The sequence below is a fragment of the Leptosomus discolor genome, chromosome 23, assembly GCF_034619465.1.
Source record: "Leptosomus discolor isolate bLepDis1 chromosome 23, bLepDis1.hap2, whole genome shotgun sequence".
NCBI lineage: Eukaryota > Metazoa > Chordata > Aves > Leptosomiformes > Leptosomidae > Leptosomus > Leptosomus discolor.
This window is the reverse complement of record NC_141413.1, coordinates 8,987,972-9,001,399: the sequence shown is the minus strand read 5'-3', so window position 1 is coordinate 9,001,399 and position 13,428 is coordinate 8,987,972. Positions and strand designations below refer to the sequence as shown.

The 13,428-nt window shown below is 61.0% G+C and overlaps 1 protein-coding gene across 1 annotated transcript in view; it reads left to right on the top strand.

Annotated features, from left to right (window-relative positions):
- ANK1 (ankyrin 1) overlaps positions 1-12,395 on the top strand; it is a 69,443-nt gene extending 57,048 nt beyond the window's left edge. Inside the window, exons 32-44 of the mRNA XM_086477156.1 lie at positions 290-518; positions 702-827; positions 914-1,033; positions 1,251-1,335; positions 1,593-1,667; positions 2,484-2,615; positions 2,793-2,939; positions 4,595-5,147; positions 5,796-6,054; positions 7,344-7,427; positions 7,701-7,868; positions 8,174-8,295; positions 10,095-12,395. Of these exons, the coding sequence (XP_086333282.1) occupies positions 290-518; positions 702-827; positions 914-1,033; positions 1,251-1,335; positions 1,593-1,667; positions 2,484-2,615; positions 2,793-2,939; positions 4,595-5,147; positions 5,796-6,054; positions 7,344-7,427; positions 7,701-7,868; positions 8,174-8,272 (2,077 nt within the window). The 3' untranslated portion in view covers positions 8,273-8,295; positions 10,095-12,395. The remainder of the gene's footprint in view (positions 1-289; positions 519-701; positions 828-913; positions 1,034-1,250; positions 1,336-1,592; positions 1,668-2,483; positions 2,616-2,792; positions 2,940-4,594; positions 5,148-5,795; positions 6,055-7,343; positions 7,428-7,700; positions 7,869-8,173; positions 8,296-10,094) is intronic.
- Positions 12,396-13,428: the final 1,033 nt, after the last annotated feature.

Here is a 13,428-nt window from a genome sequence, read left to right as displayed (position 1 = left end):
ATTGTGGTGCTGCCCCATTGCCCTGTGCAGGGCAGTTGCCTCCAGCCTTGAGACCCCCATGCTGCCTCGGCACACATCAGAAAACACAACAACTGGGTGTGCAGGGGGAAGGGGCCATTCTTTGTGCTTGGGTGGATCCCCGTCATGGATGGGCCTGCTCCAGTACCCAGATCTCTTGTGGCACCCTCTGCTGTGCAGTTTGTTGTCAGGGCCGGGGGTGAGGGAGGGCAGCTCTCCTGGTGCCACTGGGGAACCTGCCCGGCAGCGCCCTGACCCAGCCCTCCCGCAGGTTCTGGCTGGCTGACTGCCCGCGCACAGCTGAGGCCGTGCACTTTGCCACAATGCTGTACAAGGAGCTGACAGCCGTGCCCTACATGGTCAAATTCGTGGTGTTTGCCAAGATGAATGATGCACGGGAAGGCCGGCTGCGCTGCTACTGCATGACTGACGACAAGGTTGACAAGACTTTAGAGCAGCATGAAAACTTCACTGAGGTGGCCCGCAGCAGGGACATTGAGGTTTGTCCCCAGCAGCATGTGTGAGGGGCAGCAGGGAGACGGCTGCCCAAGCAGGGGAGGGGCTGATGACAGTGGAGCAGCCTGGCCCTGGCCGGGGGAGGAGAGTTGGGGTTACCTGCCCTGTGCAGGGGCAGGAGAAGCAGTGCTGCACAGGGTCTGAGCATGTTTCCTGCTCCTGGCCAGGTGGTAGAGGGCATGCCTTTGCACGTCGAGCTCTCGGGGAACCTGGTGCCTGTCAAGAAAGCCACTCAGCCCCGCACGTTCCTCTTCCAGTCCTTCCGGGAGAATCGTCTTGCCATCCCCATCAAGGTAATGGCAGGGTGCAGGGCTGGGCTGCAGTGGAGCCCCTGCACCTGCCCTGTGCCAGGCCACCTAACTGGGCTCTCGGTGCTCAGGTTCGGGACAGCAGCCGGGAAGCCAGCGGCTCCCTATCTTTCTTGCGCAAGGCTATGAAATACGAGGACCTCCAGCATGTGCTCTGCCACCTGAACATCAGCATGCCACCCTGCACCAAGGTCAGTGCCAGGTCCCTGGCACCTTTGGGAGGGGGCAGCAGGGACCCATCCCTCCCTCAGCTGCAGGAGACAGCACTCACTGTCAGCTTTTCTTCCTCAGTTGCTCCATGTGGCTGTGCCATGCTGCTCTGGGGCTGCAGGAGAAGCAGTGGTGCAGGGCAGAGGTGCTGCCCTGTTTTCAAGCTGGTGACCCCTTGATTTGTCCCCACTCTCACAGGGAAGCGGCAGTGAGGAGCGGAGGAGGACACTGACGCCGTTGTCTCTGCGGGAGCGATACAGCGTCCTAAGTGAGACCAGTTTTGGTAGGCAGCCTGCTGGGACTGTTCAAGCCCACTCACCACCTGCGCTTGGGGTGTACAAGCCTGGTTGAAAGGCTGTGCTGACCCTGTTGTACTCATGCTTGTGGCAGCTTTCCTTTCCCTGAGGGTTTCCTTGGTCTCAGCTGCAGGGCAGTGCCATGCCTACAGGGCTGCAAGACCCCCACAACCAGCACCCTTTTCCCCTCCCTGCACTGGTGCAAGGCACTGTGCAGCTGAAGCTGTGACTCCTTCTTCTCTAGGCTCTCTGAGCACCACGGACAAGGCAGACCAGAAGCTGGTCGACATAGCAGAACATCTGGGCCTCAGCTGGGCCGGTGAGTCCACCCCTGACAGCTCTGAGGATGCACAAGACTCCTTGGAAAGCTGACACTTAGGAAGGCTGGAAATGTGCTGCAGGGTGGAGTCAATGTGCTTTATACTGCCCAGGGAGCTGGGCCCTAATGCAGTTGGTATGCACACAGTCTGCACTAGCCGCTCTGGCAGGCTGGCCTTGCCTCCCAGCACTTTTGTTAAACTGTGAGCATACTGCGGCACTGAAATGAACCTTCTTGCAGCTGTGCATGTATTCACATGCACCCACACAGATACCAGGCTAGAGTGTTGTTCTGAGTTGCACATACTGCTGCTATTCGTGGGGGCCCAGCACTGTTGTTGCATCGACACACAACGGCAGTACCCATGCTTCTCCTTAGCCTGAGACACTGCTACGCTGGTCACAGCCAGCCTGGGCAGAGGGGCTTCAACCTCTGCCCTCTCCCAGCTCCTGCTCCTGCATTTTCTGCCGTGTTCAGCTGTATGTGATGGGGAGGACTCTGTGCTGGGTCTGGATGAGCCCTTCATAGCATCATAGAATCATTTTGGTTGATAAAGACCTTTAAGATCTTCAGGTCATTGTCAACCATTATCCTAACACTACCAAGCCCACCACTAAACCATGTCCCTAAGCACCACATCTATACATCTTTTGAACACCTCCAGGGATGGTGACTCCACCACCTCCCTGGGCAGCCTGTTCCAATGTCCAACCACTCTCACTCTTTTCACTCTTAACAACATCGCTAGCGTTTTTGACTTGGGAGCTGGTAGTAGGCACTGGGGAGTGTGGTGCTGAGGTGTGGTGTCTCCCCCAGAGCTGGCACGTGAACTGCAGTTTGGGGTCGATGACATCAACAGGATACGTGTGGAGAACCCCAACTCCCTGCTGGAACAGAGTGTAGCCTTACTCAACCTCTGGGTCAGCCGCGAGGGCAAGGATGTCAAGAGTGAGTGTCTGCGGTGCCCTGTTAGAGGCGTGGAGGTGGCAGGTCTGGGTGCGCGAAGCGGCGTGTGCATGCTCAGGGATCACTGGCTGCCTTTACAGCGCTGGTTCGTGCACACCTGCCTGCCTGGAGGGTGTGTTCCCCTAGTACCACTTCGCTGACACCGGCTTCCCCCTGCAGTGGAGACTCTGTACACGGCGCTGAGGAACATTGACCGCAGTGAGATTGTCAACACGCTGGAGGGCTCTGGGCGGCAGAGCCGCAGCCTGAAAGGCAGCTGGCGCTACGTGGACAGAGACTACTCCCTCTCACCATCCCAGATGAATGGTGAGTCCTGGCTTCTGGCAGGGACTGCAGGAGGACCCCTGGGGCAGAGTCCGTGCAGACGGATTTGGGCTGATACCTGGCCTGATCACGGTGTGCTGGTGGTCCACTGGGAGCTCAGTGGGCACCGGGCGTTGCTGACAGACGTGGCCTTTTCACTGGGGCTTATGCTGCAGGAAGCTTGGCCACTGCCGCCTTAGAAGCTCTCCAGGTGGGGTGGACACACATTCCTTATCCCGACACACCAGTGAGAATTGTCTCTGGCTGTGTGAGCTGAGCGACGGCCAGGAGCTCACAGAGTCCTGACTGTCTGGCTGTGGCAGTGCACCTGGGCTGGGTCCCAGGTGCCTGGGTTTGGGGACACAGCTGGGGTCTGCTGCAGCGTGTGCTGTCGGTGAGCTGGCACACTGGGCAGGGACAGGGCTTTGTACTGCTGCAGCCCTGCACTGTGGTGCTGGCCAAGCAGCACTGGCTCATGGCTCTCTCCCTCTCTGTCTCTCCCCTTGTTTTGCTCTCTCAAACATGCCACCTAGTACCACCAGGTGCGGGCACTCCTGTGGGTCGCCTCTTGTCACCTCTCTCCTCTGAGCTCATCCTGGCCTCTCCTTCTCTCATCTTCCTCCACTGCCTGTCTCCACTGTCTCCGCCTCAGCTGAGCCCTCCGGGAGCCGCGTCCTGCTCCAGCAACTGCATGTCACCAGGGGCTGCCAGTCACATGGCTGTCATGCTTGCAGGCAGCCACCCCAGGCCTTCTCCTCCTGCACTGCCCTGCGCTCCTTCTCTCGCTGGCCCTGCACTGCTTGCCACTGGCCAGGCATCTGCACAGGGGAGAGGTGCCCTTTCTGTGCGGAGGGTCCTAGCTGTCCCACATGCCTCGGCTGTGGCTGGCAATCCCTGGCTGCATGAGGAGCAGAACAGGTTCTCTGCTGGCCTCTGGGCGTGGAAAAGGGGCTAGTGGGTCAGAGCCAAAAAAGGCTAAGCAAAGCCACCTGCATGGGTGGGAGTGCCTGGCTTGGCTGTAGTCCGTATCAGTGTGCCTGGGCTGTGCATGTCACCCCGGGTAATGCATGACAGCTACTTGTATCTCTGGAGACACCAACAGGGTTGTTGGGCCCTGGCTGCATCCTGCAGGGCCTCGGGTTGCATGACATGCACCAGGGCCATCCTTCCCTGCTCATGATACTGCTTCCAGCCTGCTCCTGTGTGCTGCATAGGGGGATTGACTTTAGGAGTCAGTGCCTGCCAGACTTGGCCACCTGAACTCCAGACTGTCAGCCAGCTGGTGCTGGATGGGGGCTGTGGGCAGGGATCCGGGGGCTGATGGAGCAGGGTAGCAAAGAGAGCACTGTGTCCTGCAGTGTGGATGGGGCATCATGTGGACCCCAGGCCAGTCCTCCCCACAGGGAGCAGGCAGCCTGGGACCTGCCCGAACCAGCCCCAGGACTCAAAGGGAGGCATGGCAGTGCTTGCAGGGACCATGCAAAGGCAGCAGCTGCTGTGAACGCAGCCCTGCCCAGCCCAGCCGCTGGGATCTGTGGCATGACTATTGCTGTCCTTGGGGCAGGCACCCTCCCGGAGGCTGTTTCCCTTCTTGCCCCACTGTGCTTGTGCGTGCGTGAGACGGCTGCCGGAGACGTCGCCTCTGTCTGCCCATATAGGTTACGCTTCGCTGCAGGACGAGCTGCTGTCCCCCGCCTCCCTGCATTACACGCTGCCATCCCCGCTGCGTGCCGACCAGTACTGGAATGAGGTGGCCATCATGGATGCTATCCCCATGGCTGCCACCGAGCAGGACGCCTTGATGGAGATGTCCGACATGCAGGTGTGGTCCTCGGGGCTCACCCCCTCGCTGGTGACTGCTGAGGACTCCTCTCTGGAGTGCAGCAAGGCTGAGGATTCGGATGCCACAAGTGAAGGCCGCTTCCCAGGGCAGCTTCTAGCAGATGCACATGGCCCAGACCACATGGGCTCTATGGACCTGGTTGAGGATGACACAGTGGACTCAGATGCCATGAATGGCCTGATTGACGTTCTAGAACAGGAGGAGGGGCAGAGGCCAGAGGAGAAGATGCCAGCCAGTGATCACCAGCCAGGGACTGGGGAGCAGGACCCGGAGAGTGAAGTCTCTTTTGTTTCAGTTCAGCAGAAGGTGCAAGCCAGGATCACAGCATCAGCTACTGTTAGCCACGTCATGGAGAAGAGCGCAGACAGGTACTGCAGCCTGGGGCACCAGGGTGGCTGTGGGAGGGGAGCAGAACTGCTTCGCCAGCTATTGCCCTGTGCTGGGCCAGCTGTAATAATCTCCCAGCTTTGCTTGCTTCTCTGCTGCTCTCCAGCTCTGGAGCCCGGGCATCCCCAGCAGACAGAGCCGTGGCTTGGGCTGAATGCCTCACACCTCTCTGGAGATGCTCTGGGGGGCCTTTTGCAGGGCACCTGGGAGGGACCCCAGGCAGACAGCCAGGCCCTGCACATTGGTTGTGCTTCCCAGAGCCATCTTGGCCTGGGCTGTGTCCTCTCACCTTCCCAGTGGTACCGATCCCGTGAGGTCCCTGGCAGAGCCCAGTGATGCTCCACAGCATTGCCTTAAACCCTTGCAGCCAGGCCGCAAGGCTGTAGGGTGGGCAGGGAGCATGATAGGGAGGAGGCCTGTGCCCTTTGTGCATCTGTGTTTTGTGCTGCTTGTGCCAAGCGCCCAGCAGTGCCATGAGCTGGGGAGCCCAGCGCCTGGTGGGGTGCAGGCTGCGCTGGCATGCCTGCCGGAGGTAGGCTGATGCTCAGGGTACAGCACTCCATGGCAAAGCTGACTGCGTCTCTCTCTCTGTCTCTCTCTCCCTGTCCCTGTCCCTCTCTGGTGCCCAGGCTGAGGGACTGGAATGCAGAAGGCTCCTTTATCTCCTGCCTACAGGACCTGACAGCGGGCTCCTGGCAGGAGGGGGTCACCCGAAGTCTGCTCCTGACGCACACCACGGCCTCTGGGGCGCGGGGCCAGGAGCAAGAGCAGGTCCTGGTGCCGGCCGGGGAGCTGATACGGGTCAGCTCCACAGAGGACAGCGACTGGCAGCCCCAGCACCCCATGGGCAGCCGGCAGGAGGAGGCAGACAGCCACTTCTTTGGGCAGGTGAGGTTAAGAGCAGGGAGACACAGCCCTGGAGGAGATGGAGACCCTGTGGACAGCCCTTTTCCCAAGCGTACCGCAAGGCCAGCCGGGCAGAGTGGGTACTAGCGGAGGCACAAGTTTCCTGGCACGCTTCCTGACCCCTGCCCCTGGGGGTGCCTCTCAGCCCAGAATAGCCTGCTGTGCTTGATACCTGAGCTCTTGCTCTCAGTTCATAACCCACCCAGCCTCCCTGCCTCCTTCCTTATTGAGTGTCTGCCCTGGCCACTGGCCCAACAGCCTGCTGGAGCCAGAAATAGAGCTGGTCTGGGGGCCAGGCTGGGTCATGGGCATGCTGCCACGGCCACGCGGAGCTGGCAGGTACAAGGTGAGGGCAAGCACCTTTCCCTGGCCAGGGCATGCACAGCACCCTGGGCAGTATGGCCATGCTTGGAGATGGTTGCTCATCTCTGCAGCGCGTGTTTCCCGAGTCACGTGCGATTCCAGTGACGCCTCAAACACCTTGCTTGTGCCCAGGACTTCATTTGTCCTGTGTTGGAGGACTGCACTCTGGTCTCCCTCCACAGCCAGATTGTTGGCGAGCTGACAGAGAAGGGGGACAGGGACAGGGCTGTCCCAGTTACAGCCTGGCTGGGGACGGGTGGTGCTGTCGCAGTCCTGGCCCCGTGACTTTGACAGAAGCTGTGAGCGCAGAGGACGCCCCACCTGCCTGCTCCCTTCTCGCCGCCCCCAGCCAGCTGAGCTGCAGCAGCTAGGGTTACAGCAGTCCTCCCGCAGAGCCAGGGCACCACACCGGGCAGGCTACAGACCCGCAGGGCTGCTCCTGCCCCTGGGGGCTTTTCCCGTCCCAGCCAGATAGCATGGCTGGGCTCTGAGTGGCTGTGTGCGCTGCGGCAGGGATGTGGGCTTTCCTGGCCCAGTTGCTGATCGCTCTGGTGCTGCTGGCCTTCTTCCTGGTCAGCTGCCAGAACGTCATGCACATCGTCAGGGGCTCTGTTCGCTTCCTGCTCAAACACGCCCACCGTGAGCTGGACAAGGAGCTCGGGGAGAGCCAGGGGCTGGCGGACGATGAGGAGGCTCTCTCCACCAGGGTCGTCCGCCGGCGCGTCCTTGTGAAGGTAACGAGCAGGGAGTTTTAACGAGCCCCGTGGCAGATACAAAGGAGAGCAGTGAAGGGACGGGGCAGGGCGGGAGACAGGGGCTGTGGGGTGGATGTCATGTGTACTGTTCTGCCTACAAAGGGTCTCCCCTCACTTCCCTGAAATGCCCTGATGTCCTTCCTGTCACTGCAGGGGAACGAAGTCCTTCATCTGCCTGGAGAGCAGGTGACTGAGGAGCAGTTTACAGATGATCAAGGCAATATCATCACCAAGAAGGTGAGTGATCAAGGGCATGGTGCAGGCAAGGGCAGCTTCAGCCTTTCTCCTCTCCCTTCTGCCTGGCTGCCCTGCTTCTCCCTGCAGCCCAGGGGCCTGTGCAGGGCACCCGTGTCCTGCCGTCTTCGGTTACGGTCACAGTATTTCTCCAGCCAGACCTTGTGCATGGGACAGAGGCTGCACGCCACGTGTGGTTCAGGGCCAGGCTGGGTGAGGAGGGAGGCATGGTACCCTGGGGCTAGCTCTGATGTCGGGCCGTGTGGGTCTCCACAGGTCATCCGGAAGGTGGTGCATCAGCTGGGCCCTGGTCACACGGATGACAGGCAGGGGCAGGAGGAGCTGATTCTGGAGGGCTCCCTGCAGGAGCCCCAAGACCTGGAGGATGAGGACGATCGCTTCATGAAATACTCCATCCTGCACCGGGATGGTCTGGGGGCCAAGGTACAGTGTGACTCCATAGCCCTGCCTTGCAGGCACACTGCCTTGCAGGCACCCTGCCTGGGGCCAGCACTGCCTCTGCAGGACTGGCAGGCTCTGGGGTGCTGCCACCCTCTGTTCTTTCTTCTGCCCTGCTCTCCTCTCCTGTTTCCCCTCTAAGGCTTCCAGGGGCAGCTCTTGCCCACTGCACCACCCTTCTTGCTCAGTGTCTTCTGCCAACTGACTGCCTTTCCCTCTCCTGTCCTCTTCTGTATGTCTGTCTGTTCATCTGGGTGATGCCCTGCTTCCTGCCCCTGCGGCTTCCTCAGGAGGAGGTGCGAGTGCGTGTCCCGAAACCAGAGGTCTCCGGGGGCAGGATGGGGGCTCAGATAGTGAAACGAGCCAGCCTGAAAAGGGGGAAGCAGTGACCCCTCAAATGGCCTCTCTTGAGGTAACCCCACCTTTGCTCTTCCTTCTATCCCAGCTCTCCATGGTGCTGCTGGCACTGAGCCGCTGGTCATGCACATCCTCCCAGGGAAAGTGTAACAGGGCTGTGCACAGCGCTCAGCCTGCAGAGAGGCGTTGCTGTGCTGCAGCAAAATGCTGAGGGTGGGCAGCGGCGTGCCCCTGCTGCTGACCTGCTCCTGGGCCCAGGGCCTGCTCTGCAGCAGTGCTCCAGCCACCTGCTGGTGCTGGGTCAGCCTCGGCACTCCGCTGCAGCTGCAGCGCCGGGGGCTGCTACTGCAGTTGCAGCATGCTGGGTGCTCAGGGTAATGGTCCCCAGTGACGGGGCCACGGGGTGGTTACTCCTGGTTACACTCGGCTACAGCAGAGCGATGTTCTTTGTCCAGAACCACTCCAGGGAGTGGGTAACATTTGCGTGGGTGCTGAGCAGAGCTGTGCCCTTCATGCATGAGCACTAACTGTGCAGCCCTGTGGCAAACGAGACCAGCCCTTGGAGCCTGGTGCCCCTCCCTCACCTTCCCACGGGGTGCAGCTGGCAGAGCCGTGAGACAGATGAAGGGTGTCTCAGCTCTGCTGCCTCGGCTCGCAGCAGTCCTGCTGGGAGATGCAAGCGGCTGCCACTGCCAGCCGCGCATCGTGGCAGGAGAGGGCGGCAGTGAGGTCTGCTGGAGCTGCTGTGGCCAGGAAGGGGGTGCAGGCCGTGGCAGGATGCTGCCGGTGGACATCAGGGCGGTAGGCGTGCGGGAGTGGCGGAGTGCAGGAATATGATGCTTGTAGGGGTTGAGGACAAGGGACGTGTCTTTGGCTCAGGACATTTCTTCCGTTGATCCCCAGTGGGAGCAGTGGATCATCCCTTGAGTCTGGTGCACTCCCTGCTCCCCCTGCCTTCCCTCTTGGGTGAGAGTAGACCAGGCACAAGGCAGGGTGCTTGGCACAGCACACTTGGACCCAGCTGCATCATTGTTCTCTGCATGCTCGCTGCTGGGCTGGCAGTGCAGCACCTGAGGGAAGGTGCTGCACGCATGCTCCCCAGCTGCCAGGCGCTGCCTGGGCCAGGAAGGAGGCTGCCAAGCAGGGGCAGTCGGTCCTCTGGCCTCTGCTGTACATGCATGGCTGTGCCTGTCTGTTCTCCCTCTCCCTCCTCTCTCCACTGTGTTAGTGGGCTCTCTGTGGGTGCATGATAGTCAAGAGGCTTGTGCTTGTGGACACATGTTCATGCAGACTGTGTGCCCACACCTGCCGCCTGCCCCACTCCCCAGATAGTCACTGCCTCTGTCTGGGGCAGTGCTCCTGCTGCATTGCTCTTGCTGTTTTCTGTAGCACGCGAAAGTGGCCCAGGATGTGCATCAGGAATGTATGGGGTCTTCCCCACTGCTATGAGAGTGAGGTGCAGCTGGTCACCCTAGTTGAGGCTGGGGGCTCAGAGCTGGCCTCCTCTATCTCAGAGCCTACAACAGCCCTCCCAGGTCCTTCCCAGTGCCATGTTACCTTTGGTGCAGCTCGGCTCCCTCTTGATGCTCTCTGCAAGCTGGAACAGCACAACCAATACCATCTATGCCATTGCTGCCGGTTCCGGGCAGGGTACTTACCGGTGCTCTGTTGCTGTCTCTCTGACACTCCCCCCCAAAATTGTGGTAGCTGGGCAGGATGGGTGCATGTGGGACAAGTATGGGGTGCAGAAGGGGCTGGGGCTGCAGTGGATGTGGTTGCCCCTACCCTTTCTCCTGGGTGTGCCACCATGAATGCCAGGTAACCCCATCGCTGTCTCTTTCTATGTCTTTCCAGGATCTCACCTCAACACCAAACCACTGAACTCCACACATGTCCTGACACATACCTGAGAAGAGAGGAGAGGAAAGCAGAGAGTGGAGGGGAGCAGGGCTGGCTGTACATGTTTCTATAGGCTAATGGCATGATTTCTGTATGAGACATACTTACCGTCCTATCCGCATGACTGACTGACTGCAAGACGCATGAGCTACAGTACTTAAACTGACGGAGGGGCCTCCGTCCCTGCCCCGCTGCTGTCAGGAGCCCAGAGACAGCAGCACGCACGAGGGGAATCCTCTCAGCTCCTCTGGGAGGCACGAGCCGGACTAGCAGAAAACTAAAGGGAAGGAGACTCCACCCTGGTGCACTTGCGTGTGTAAATGCATCCTCATTCCCGTGCTCGAGCTGGAAGAGGGAGGCTGGGGCAGCATGGCGCTGCTCACCGTGGAAGGAATGGGGCTCAACCCCCCCCCCCCCCCCCATCGCCCGTGCTGCCTCTGCTGGACTCGCTTCTCGTCCCTCTCAGTGAGTGTTGGGTTATGGGGAGGGCAGCAGTTGCCAGGGGATGTGTGAGAGGAGGGTTGCAGGGAGCACAGCTGCCCTGGGCAGAGGGGCTGGTGCAGGGCTGCCCTTCTGCTCCCCAGCACATGCAACATCTCCTGCCAGGGCAGGCCTCTGGGCTGAGCACTGAGCTCGTTGCTTGTGTTGAAAGTGTAAACTGTACAGCAATCAGCCTTGTGTATATGAACCAATAAATACTATGCAAACCCCTAGGGACACTCTAGCAGTATGTACAAAGCACTAACAGCTCTGCTCCCAAATACCTCTTCAGGCTGCAGGATGGGCAAAACCTTTGGAATACGTGAGCAGCTCTGGTGCCTAGAGCTGGGAGGCTATAGGAGTGAAAGGGCAGCAGACTGTCCCTGCCCTGTGCCCCTCCGTCTGATCCTGGTCCTTTCCTGGCCTGAAGAGCGGGGCCCACAGGTACAGTACAGTCCCATGGGCCTGTCCATGGTGCAAGCCCCAGATTTTGTTGGCTCCAGCTGGGGTGAAGCTGTAGGCCTGTGCTGAGGTGCTTAGGGCCCAGGGAGGACGGATAGTGAAACAGAGCAGGGGATGCTTGTGACACACACAGGGTTGTGCCTAGCTCTATATCTCAGCACAATATCTGCTCAGGAGATGAGCCAGGAGCTGGCAGGAGCCAGCAGCCCTGCACTATGCACCCCATGCAAGGGCTTTGTAGGGTCCCCTGGCCTCCCTGCAAGGGCACAAATGAGGATAGCCCGGTGACCCTGTGGATGCTGACCCTCCCAGGACCAATCCCAGAGACGTGGGGGGCTGTTTCCCTGGTGGCTGTGCTTTGGCCAGGTCAAATACCCTCCTGCAGCAGCCCAGACTGAGCAGTTGCTGTGGGAGCTAGGGCAGCCCCGTAGCCAGCTGCTCTAGCAGGAGAGCAGCAATGGGCAGAGCTGCCCAGGCAGGCAATGCTGAGGTGTGCAAGAGGCTGAATCTGCTACAATACTTGACCCCAGGAGGGCAGGATGCAGGTAGTGGCAGTAGGTCCCATGTCCCAAACTCTGTCCTTTACCTAACTGACATGGGGCCTGGTGTTTGTCGCAGTGATATGGGGAACCCCTGCTCTTTACTCTGGAGGTGGCCACAGACCTGTTTCACAGGGCCCGAGTTTGCTCTCTGTGCAGAACGAGCCCACCTCCAGCTTCAGGCCGTGTGATGGTGGCCCTGGCAGAGCAGCCCTCTCTCGTGGTGGGTGCACATCTGCTGGGAAAGCCCCTGGCTCCCCTGCAGCCGGGAAGAAGCCTAGCTGCAGCGGAGCAAATGACCCAGCTTAGCCTTGGAGAGCAAAGCAACTCCTTCCCCACCCCAAAGTTGAGCCATATAGGCACAGACTCTCCCTCCATCACCCTTGCTGTGTACACTGTTCTCCCTAGACCCACTGTGACAGCTGACTCTGTAGCATCACCGTAGAGTTGTGTGTGGGTCCTGTGCTTTGGCCTTGTATACGCCTTAGGGAATGTGCTGTGCTGCAGCCGTGCCTGGCACCTGCAGTGACATTGCTTTGCGCTCAGATTGCTCGTAGGGCTGGTAGGGGGAGGCTGCACCCAACATTGAGCCTAGAGAATGCTGCAGTCTGCACACTAGAAGCTTTTTAGAAGTTTTAAAAATTACTTTTATTTCCTTTTTTTAATTGTTATGGAAACAAGCCTTTTGGATCTCCCTGTCTTAGCCCCTGATGTATAGATCATTTCCCTGTACACCAGCTATCAGACTATGAATTAATAAAGAAACCAACACAGACCGTGTCTCATCCCTGCTGTTCCGAGGGTGCGGGGAAGCCCGAGGCTCCGGGGTGCGTGGCCGGGTGGGGCTGCCCTGTGCCCGTACCCCGTTGCCAGGAGGGCAGGGGCCGTCGAGGGGGGGGCGGCAGCTGTTTGTGCTCCGCCGGTGACGGGGGAGGCCGAAGGGCGCAGAAACGCGCGCACTCCCGGCAGGTGTCGGGGCTGATCCGGCAGCAGCCGCTCCCCGGGCGGGCGGGGGGAAGCAGCCGCCCAGCCGGTGACACCGGCGCCTCGTGCCGCTGAGGGGCGGGGGGGCAAGCGAGGGGGTCTGCCAGCTGGCCGGCAGCAGCCGTACTGCTGTGCGCACCCGGGGGGCCCCGCCGGGAGGGCCGGCCGCCGCCTTCCGCCCCGCCCGGCGCCGTCCAGCGCCCGCGACGCCCCGGCCCGGCCCCGCGTCTCGGCTTCGCGTCCCGGCCCCTCATCTCATCCCACCCCATCCCGCCCCGCCCCGCCCCGCGCCCCGCCCCGCCCCGCCCCATCCCCATCCCCATCCCCATCCCCACCCGATCCGATCCCCGCCCCGCCCCGCCGGCGCTGTCCAGCTCCCGCAGCGTCCCCCCGCCGCCGGCTTTCAAAGCGCAATTTGTCTGGGCCGGGCCAATCGCGGGCCGGCCCTGCAGCGCAGCCAATGGCGGCCGAGGCGGCGGGGCCCCGGCCAATGGGAGCGCCACCTGCAGCCGCCCGGCCAATTGGGGCCCGGTATTCTAATAGAGCTCATCTTTATCAGAGAAATGTTGGCTCTCCCCAAGCCCAAGTTGAGGGTCCGGAGCTGGGGCCACCTCGGCGGGGTCAGCCGGGGCCGCCCACCCAGGGCCTGCCTGTGGCTGACCTCCTGCCCAGGCTGTGGCCCTTGGCCAGCCTGCCAGGGGCCCAGGGCTGCCTGGGTGCCCGCCGGCCAGCGAGGACACCGGGGCCCAGTAGCCCCCGGGAGGGTGGGGATGGTCTGGCCATCACACCCCCAGGGACCTGGGCTCTGAGGGCCGCCTCGGCGC